The 8,190-nt window shown below is 33.8% G+C and overlaps 1 protein-coding gene across 1 annotated transcript; it reads right to left on the bottom strand.

The window, feature by feature from the left end:
* Positions 1-2,899: 2,899 nt before the first annotated feature.
* On the bottom strand, positions 2,900-4,723 carry LOC127726316 (BTB/POZ domain-containing protein KCTD12-like). The gene has a single exon (XM_052233639.1). It carries the CDS (start codon positions 4,095-4,097, stop codon positions 3,318-3,320), a length of 780 nt encoding a protein of 259 aa, XP_052089599.1. The 5' UTR covers positions 4,098-4,723; the 3' UTR covers positions 2,900-3,317.
* Between the last annotated feature and the right edge of the window lie 3,467 nt (positions 4,724-8,190).

The raw sequence follows: 8,190 nt of genomic DNA, 5'->3' as shown, positions 1-8,190 counted from the left end.
ACTTGAGTAATCATCCACCTCATATTTGTGTTTTTATAAAACGATATAGACCATTTCATATCTCTCTCTTGTATGTATTAAATTGGTTTTGCACAATTTAGTGTATTGTTTAAAAACGAGTACTGCTCTGAACCGACCTTATGAATTTCTTTTAAAAAAAAATTGCCTTTTAATTTCCTACTAAACTAGAGATATATACTTTTTCACCAAAACATGTACCTTCCTCCTATTCTCAATTACCATAAATGAAAAAAAGGTTGAGAATATATATATCAAGAAGATGACAATCCAGCGACAGAAAAATAAAATAAATAAGAAATCTAGACGGTCTTCAAAAACAAACAAGTTGCTCGCTCCTATGTGGAAAAGAATCTTCAACTAGTAAACAAATGATTTCTTAAGTATTGTCGACAAAAAAAAAAACACCTCATTCCAGTGTTTATATGAAACGTTACATATTTTAAAATTATTATTTGCATAATAACAAATTCTCAGAAACCCTAATAAAACATGACCTTTTTTTAATCAATTTCCCAGTACATATATTTCTTAGACTGATCAACAATACTACAATACTAATAAAATATTTATTAAAGAAAGAGTAAATATATATTTAGCTGTGTTTTTTTAGTTTCGCCTCGTGTGTTTTAGACAGGACTCATTCGCTTGACTTAACTCCAGTGAATTCCCCAATTGCAATCCTACGATTACTTTGGTCGTGTTTCACATTTGATTCATATCATTTCGGTCTTTTGTATGTATATAAATTGGTTTTGCACAATTTAGTGTTTTGTTTTTATATTAGATAACAATTAAGTCGCCCATTCTGTTTAATGACCAGTATATAATTTCTGTTTTATCATATAGAGCGGTAATCACGTTTTCTGGTTCCCATAGAAACAGTGAATAAAATACCTAATGATTTTGAAAGAGAATGCAATTTTCACGAAATTGGATTTGCTCAGATTTCATATTTATCACAAAGTTACTGTGAAAAATGCCAATAATTTTTTCTCTGAAACGGGTTATCAATAAAACCAGGCTCGCTTCTATCGATTTCTCTTTTAAAAATCAACGGTGGTAGAATGATTACGGTTATTGTTGAGAAACAAACCGTTAAGATAAGACGATGAACACTATAGTAATGTAAATGGCAGTCAATGGCAGTATGGGTTCTAGAATGATTACATCTAGACAGAATAAATTGCTGTATGTTTAGATATCCCGGTAAATATTATCTCTAACGATGTTTTATTCTTACGGTTGTAATGTTTATTTTCAAGAAGTTATTGTTTAATCATCTTCAATTTGGCGTTGACTTAAAAGTATAAACACTAATTAAAATCTTAGAAGAACAAAAACTGGTATTTACAAACTCCACAGAAATTTCTTTTAGCAGGAACTGATTGAGTAAAACGGAAAATTTGGGTTTTCCTTGAAAAAAAGGAAAGTATAATTCATAGCAGTTGGACGAAAATAAAATTGAAATGTTAAGGAAGTTAAAATTAACAGAAGCTCAATACTGTCAAATAAATCTACTACGATTTCAATTTATTTTGTATTTAGAAAACTATTGTGTTGACCGAAAGCTCGTCCGAGATTATAAGGAGATCATAACGTTCAATTTAAGGCTCCAACTTCCTCCAAGTACTTGTACCATTGAGTACCATTTATTTTAATCTTGTAACAATGAAAAAGTGGGTGTTAAACGATAAGTGTTTTGTATTGATAGATTATCAGAGATGACCCTAGGTAATTCATTCGTCTAAAATATAAAGGAGTCAGACCTCCTGATTAACAGAAAAAAATATGTAAAATTGTCAATTGTATTTATGCCTTTCGTTTGTATTTGTATAAATAGCACTCCTGTCACCTCCACAATTGTTCTTCTATTTGAACATTGTTTTATTTCATATGAATAAAGAGCTATGTAGATTATAGGTTAAAGAACAGTAACACATATAACTAAAAAGACATTTCTTCGAGTTCTCTCGAGTGCCATTGTGTACCGGTCTGAGAGAACAGAACTACAGTGTGTTGACTGAACCCAGTTATAATTATAATCATAGACCACGATAGCACATACGTCAACTTGCATTGGTTTATACAACCATCCTAGCAACATGGTATAGGATACCATTCTAGAGCTACGTGTATCAAATCATTTGGTATAGCATACCATTCTAGAGCTACGTGTACCAAATCATTTGAATACATTTTAAAGATACTGAGCCTTAAACAGTATAATTATAAGTACAGCATTTCTGCTTGGAAATTGAAAGTGCTAAAATAGCTTAAAAATCTCATTTTCTAACAAATTTATTATGCTAATATTCTTACCGAAAAGAAAGTAGTGATTTCAGCTGGCCATTTCAGTTCGAATGTCATTACATTATAAAATTCCATATTCAACTAAACATGTTATTATGTTCATACTTTAAGAAATTTTTTAAATGACACAATATCTTTGGAAGTTAATGTTTTGGTTTTTTTTATTAGAAATTAAAAACAAAATGAAATATTTCTACCATGCATCAACGTCCTAACGATTCAAAAACAATATGTAAATAGAATTGTAATAAGCACGTAGTCTAGGTTTTTTTTATAATTATTCATATTTGTGATAAAATTTGAATATTTAAACAAATGACTACTCCCTTGTTAAACCATGTTTGATAATTATTCCATTCTATTAAATAAGACCTCCACAGAGATTAAGGATGTCACAATAATATGTCATACCTAATCATGACTTTATTTATCACCGTCACAGGAGAGTTCCATTCTAGAATTACAATCAGAAATAATTATCCCACCAAGTGTGTTACATAATAACGACAGGCAAATTCTAAACTCAGTAGTTTCATCATAGACCTGTTTTATACTTTTGAAAACAATATTTCATGAAAAGTGAATATTTTATTGCATAAAGTATGCTAATATATAAACGTAAATTGTGTAAAATGTACTTTCTGATAACATGAATAGAGTTACTATATAGCTGATGTTACAAAGCTTACCGTTACTGTTTCTTGAAATGAAAGACACCAAAAGACAATATAACAATTATTTTACACCTGCAAAAATTATGATCTATAAACGACTACTGGACTAGAAGCTGTTAACATATTATTTTTTAGAGTAACATATACACACGGATCAAAGGTTTTCTCCTAGTCACATGTCGTTGATCAACAAATACACACAGATCAACGGTTTACTCTTAGTCATATATTTCATTTGATCAACAAATATGCACGGATCAACGGTTTTCTCCAGACATATTTCGTTGATCATCACAAATATCGTTGCCCGATTTAATATCTTTCAAAGATAAATTCGTTATAGTGTTGCCATCGGGCCTCCTCCGTATCCATTCCGGCTTTTACCTCTCCAACGTTGTTAGTTCCTGATCCACAACACCCAACTAATTTGAACCCTTCTTCTGCAAGTTGGTCTAAAGCCTGCTCCAAGTACGTATGCTTTAGAAAGAATCGCGCAGTGTATCTGTCCTGGACACCGCGATCTGGATCTCGGGATTCATTTAAAGTGTCTTTGAAAACCTCTCGACACACAGAAACTTTGCCGCAAACAATAATCCTACTTAATTTTCGGAATTTTACGTCAGCCAATCCGTCACGGCCAAATGCAAAAGTTCCTCTGTATCCAAGAGTTATGTATGCTGGTACCCTGCTCTCCCCCGATATAGGAGAGAGCGAGTTACTATTAGCGATTGGTGGAATGCGATTGGATATGCTAGCAAGTTTTGGAAGTGATATGGTTATTGACTTTGCTAAACTTGGTAACTGATAGTATTCTGCTTCCTGTTTAAGTCTTTCTTTTTCATGAAAATTTTCTGGTAATGTTAGTTTCTGGTTTCTCAAATAATCAAGTACATACCGAAAGAGAACGCCATCCCTGTCAATAAAATATTTTCCTTTGCTGTCCTTGACAATTTTTGTTTTTGATGAACCATTAAACATTTGTCCGAGTAATGAATCTTTTTCCTTGGTTAATGTAGAAAGGTAAGTTGTGTAAAATACACCACCAACATTTAATTCAACAAGCTCAGGAAAATCACTTCCTTTTTCCGACATATTGGATCCGTCTTCAGTTTAATATAATAAACCTATCTTCAATAATTACAATGCATATTTGTAACAGAAAATAAATAGCTTGTTATCATCAGTATTCCCAAGTAAATGTTCCTGTATCAATAAAATCAGCAATATAAATAAAAGTCAATGTACTGACTACATTGATTTGTGTGTATTACTGCGTGTCGTCGTTTAGCGGATGTATTTTAGCGGAATACACTCACCGTTAAAATATCAAGCCTCGTTTTCCGTACTTATAATACTTTTAATCCTTCCCCTCTCACCGCATTACTTAGATAGCATTTATGTTATGTTAACTATCTCAATTTAACTGATCAGTGTGTTAACAAACGCATCAAACGGGTCGTCTTTAATATGCTAATATTTTCTTGGTAGTCTGGGATACAACGCTAAAATCAACCAATCATAATTCAGTATTGACAAGCATCTTATTGCTGCTTTCCCAATCAAACCTATACAGTATTAAATGCGTGGTTTATCTTTTTTACAAAATGATGTATCCGAATCAATATGTTCCCGAGGATATTTGTATACCTGGTTTTTATATACGATGGACAGGAAAGCCTTTCTTTATAATGTGATACAATCGATTGAACAGCTGATTTTAATTGATGATGGAAACATGTGATTCAGTAGGTAATTAAATATAGCCCGTTAAAGGGTAATAATATTGAATGTGTAGTGGTATTGACTTACAATAGAATCACAACATTATAAAACAAATAAATAGATTACACTACAAAAACTATCATCATTCTCGGGTAAGGACGTACAATTGTTTATCCACGTTTTTACATATCCAGGATTGCCTATTTCTCTGTGAAGACTCTAAGAATCGAGAAAGCAAAATAATCGTGAATAAGATTGAAACAAATATCTTTCCTGCGTTCAATTTTTTTTTTGGGGGGGGGGGGGGGTATCCGTGTGTTTTGGGGGTTGCTGTCCCATTGACGTATACCCTATATCTGCTTTTATTATCATTACATTCAATTTAAATACAAACTTATAACAATTGCCAAAGCGTTCCATGCGTATGTTCATCTTTACAAGTTATACTTAATGAATAAATTCAAGGTTAACCTGTGAAAATCAGGAGTCAAAATGGGCTATCATGAAAAAGAAAAAAGTTTAACATTGTAAGAATATTTTTCGGTGGATCTCTGTGTAGCAAATCAGTCATAATATGGTATATTTTTAGGATATGACCACACTAACCAAATGGTAACAAAAGTTCAAGAACAAAAAATGACATTTGATTATACAGTAATGCAAAATATTTTCCTTTTATTTCTTCTAAGTTTATCTTAACACGTAAACCATGAGGAAGTTTTAAATTTTGACCTTTAAACACATGACTGTCTTATGTACTTTGTAAGATTATATTTTTTTAGTAAGATGTGTTCTGAGAACCCGGATGTTCATAGATTATTATCTTTCATGAGATTTTTTGTAACTTCCCTAAATCACTTTTTTTTCAAAACAGCAAACAAGACAAATAGTGGTTAAATTGTAGGTTAAATAATCTGTCGGCTTTGTACTTTTAATCTGATTAAATATTGTGTTCAGATCTCGGTTCCAGATGCATATTGTTTGAGCAACGAATACACTGCGATATGTAAACAAAACACTACATGTAACGCAATATAAAAAAGATGTGGTATGATTGGCAATGAGACAACTCTCCACAAGAGACCAAATGACACAGAAATTAACAACTATAGGTCACCGTACGGCCTTCAACAATGAGCAAAGCCCATACCGCACAGTCAGCTATAAAAGGCCCCGAAATGACAATGTAAAACAATTCAAACGAGAAAACTAACGGCCTAATTTATGTACAAAAAATGAACGAATAACAAATATGTAACACATAAACAAACGACAACCACTGAATTACAGGCTCCTGACTTGGGACAGGCACATATATACAGAATGTGGCGGGGTTAAACATGTTAGCGGGATCCCAACCCTCCCCCTAACCTGGGACAGTGGTGTAACAGTACAACATAAGAACGAACTATAAAAATCAGTTGAAAGAGGCTTAACTCATCAGATGGATAAAAATACAAATACTACAAATACAAGTGGACGTGGCCGGGTACTTGTACATCCAAACAACAAAAAGACACTAAGTACAGATCTGAGAGTACTCGCAGTTACTGACAGCTAGTTCAAAGCCACTAACAACTAATAAAAAAAATCATGCATCTAAGACTAAATTATCAATCCGTACACATCCAACATCCAATGGATTTAGTGTAAAGACGTCATAAACAGTCAGAGAAAAACATGATCTTGTGCAATGCCAAGATACAGGTATCGACAAATTGTAGATCCATGAATGTGTATATGTATATAACAATAATATTTAGTTTGCAAGCATATTTCTAATTAAAAAGAAAATTAATAACGCGGAAGAAATTCATAACTAAAGATCAAATCTACAATACCAAGGTTGATATCGTTTTCTTTTTAACTTACACTGGTTTGTATAGCTTTGTATCATACATATAGGAAACCACAGACTGGTATGTATAGCTGTGTATCATACATGCATATAGGAAAGCCACAGACTGGTATGTATAGCTTTGTATCCTATATATAGGCATATAGGAAAGCCGCAGACTGGTTTGTATAGCTTTGTATCATACATATATGCAAACACAGACTGGTTTGATATCAATGTTTTTTGCATATCGCGTTTTACAAGGAAATAGATGATTGATGTCCATTTATTGTATAACAGTGACGAAAACAATTTGCATCAGCGAAAAATCGGAATCCAAAAAAATCACAAATTAAACCAATACGTTATAAATGCAGCCAAAATAAAGACATCAAATGTTAACTGCAATGACGAATGTAACTAACAGAAAAAACTGAAAAGGCTTCCCTATTACGAACTACCGGCTTCCCCATTACGAACTACCTGCTTCCCCAATACGAACTACCGCTTCCCCAATACGAACTACTGGCCTCCCCAATACGAACTACCGGCTTCCCCAATACGAACTACCGGCTTCCCCATTACGAACTACCGGCTTCCCCAATACGAACTACCGGCTTCCCCAATACGAACTACCGGCTTCCCCAATACGAACTACCGGCTTACCCATTACGAACTACCGGCTTCCCCAATACGAACTACCGGCTTCCCCAATACGAACTACCGGCTTCCCTAATACGGACTACCGGCTTCCCCAATACGAACTACCGGCTTCCCCATTACGATCTACCGGCTTCCCCAATACGAACTACCGGCTTCCTCAATACGAACTACCGGCTTCCCCATTACAAACTACCGGCTTCCCCAATACGAACTACCGGCTTCCCCAGTACGAACTACCATAAAATCCTGAGTTATAACGACCGTAGAGAGCAGACAAAACTAAAAAGCTTCAGGAATACGAACTTTCTCAAACCCACCTGAGTTTTACAGAATGCAGACAGTAGACAAAATTGAAAAGGCTTCAGCCATACGAATTCCCATAACACACTGAGATATTTCGAGTGTAGACGGCAGAAAAAACTAAGAGAAGCTTTCAGTGAGTCTTATAAAATCCGAGTTATACCAAATGTAAACACAAGACAAAACTGTACAAGATCAGGCGACACAAACGCTAATAAAACCCGGTTCGTATTGGGGAAGCCGGTACTAAACTTACCAGTATTAAAAATTTATACGTTGAAACTCGATGGGAAAAATTATCTGAAAGACGACGCAATCATAGACTAATTCATTATCACAAAATTTTGAATAATAAAACTCCTGAGTATTTAAGAGACTTATTGGCCGATTCAGTAGGAAGTAGACATGACCACAACACAAGACAAAGAAATAATATTTCACAAGTCAACACACGGACCCGTTTATATTCTGAATATTTCATCTCAGCAACAACAAAACTATGGAACACTCTTAACTTAAACATAAGAAAATGTGAATCTCTATCATTATTCAAAAACCAAATTCGTACCCAAAATAGTAAGGCCCCAACGTATTATTATACAGGATATCGTTTTGGTCAAATTCTTCATGCTCGCTAAGAATGGATTCAAGTTCATTGAATTC

Source organism: Mytilus californianus, unplaced genomic scaffold (genome assembly GCF_021869535.1).
Source record: "Mytilus californianus isolate M0D057914Y unplaced genomic scaffold, xbMytCali1.0.p SCAF_17, whole genome shotgun sequence".
Classification (NCBI taxonomy): domain Eukaryota; kingdom Metazoa; phylum Mollusca; class Bivalvia; order Mytilida; family Mytilidae; genus Mytilus; species Mytilus californianus.
Note: the sequence above shows the minus strand (reverse complement) of the source record. Positions and strands in the feature narration are given on the sequence as shown.